This window comes from Seriola lalandi, unplaced genomic scaffold (genome assembly GCF_002814215.2).
Source record: "Seriola lalandi dorsalis isolate HSWRI2012SDOR001 ecotype SW California unplaced genomic scaffold, Sedor1 jcf7180002010831, whole genome shotgun sequence".
In the NCBI taxonomy this organism is placed as follows: Eukaryota; Metazoa; Chordata; class Actinopteri; order Carangiformes; family Carangidae; genus Seriola; species Seriola lalandi.
In genome coordinates this window covers 1-796 of record NW_019481484.1, presented here as the reverse complement: position 1 = coordinate 796, position 796 = coordinate 1, and the positions used below count along the sequence as shown (strand labels likewise).

Below are 796 nucleotides of genomic sequence, written 5' to 3'. Positions count from 1 at the left end.
TTTAATATTACAAGCAACTTGAAAGTTTTGAGACAATTATGTTACTAAAACAAGTGACAGTTCATGTGACAGCATCCTAACTTTTTAAAAGACAAAACGATTAACAATATTAGAAAGAGTTGAGCAGTAATAACATTGTTTTTAACAGAATATATTTATAACTGCTTTAGTTCTGACAGCGGAGTGGAAGTCTGGATTTCTGAGGTGTTGATGCAGCTTCATTTTCCAACCCTTTTGGCCTGGAGGGGATCTTTGTCTCCTTCTTACCACCTTTCTTCTGCTGGAAAAAGGGGAAATCATAAGATTTTAGGCTCAAATATTATTTGTCATTTGCAGAAGAAAATCTTACAGCTACGCTTCATTTCACTGAATTCATTTGGAAGAAACAGATCATCACAATTGACAGATATTCCTGTGAAAAATATCTATTTTCACACCTCTAAGATTCTGCTCACCTTGAAGAAGGGAACACGTTTGCTCTCGTTGAAGACGAGGTTCTCGTCGATGAAGGACGGCTCTGTGGCCAAACTCTCGTTACAGGTGCTCAGCTCGTCTTCTAGGGAGTCCTAAACACAACGAACAGGAACAAGGTGAAAATGAACCTAGAACTGAAATCAAGGTGAAATCAATATTAAATTCCTGTGTACTGTGTACGTACATGGTCAACCTGGCTGTGTTTGTCCTCCTCCTCCTGCTCTTCCTCTTCCTCCTCCTCCATGGCGGCTTGCAGCTCGTCCTGCTGCCTCCTCAGACTCTCCAGCAGCTCGCCACGGCTCCGCGACTTCATCAGCTGCCT

At 41.8% G+C, this 796-nt stretch overlaps 1 protein-coding gene across 2 annotated transcripts; it reads right to left on the bottom strand.

The window, feature by feature from the left end:
- Positions 1-6: 6 nt before the first annotated feature.
- LOC111673499 (kinesin-like protein KIF11) lies at positions 7-790 on the bottom strand. 2 transcript variants are annotated; one of them, XM_023431262.1, is made up of 3 exons: positions 659-790; positions 456-566; positions 7-280 (listed from the first exon to the last, which is right to left on the bottom strand). In XM_023431262.1, exons 1-3 carry the CDS (start codon positions 785-787, stop codon positions 167-169), a joined length of 354 nt encoding a protein of 117 aa, XP_023287030.1. In that variant the 5' UTR covers positions 788-790; the 3' UTR covers positions 7-166. The 2 variants fall into 2 exon arrangements, with proteins under 2 accessions (XP_023287030.1, XP_023287038.1); XM_023431270.1 differs by having other exon boundaries at positions 7-277.
- Between the last annotated feature and the right edge of the window lie 6 nt (positions 791-796).

What these genes read in the sequence shown, in the direction of transcription:
- LOC111673499 (XM_023431262.1), bottom strand. Translation starts at nt 787, where the DNA reads ATGAAGTCGCGGAGCCGTGGCGAGCTGCTGGAGAGTCTGAGGAGGCAG. An exon ending in AACACAGCCAGGTTGACCAT is followed by an intron (nt 567 to 658) that starts GTACGTACACAG and finishes CGTTGTGTTTAG; the next exon opens with GACTCCCTAGAAGACGAGCT. An exon ending in AACGTGTTCCCTTCTTCAAG is followed by an intron (nt 281 to 455) that starts GTGAGCAGAATC and finishes CCCTTTTTCCAG; the next exon opens with CAGAAGAAAGGTGGTAAGAA.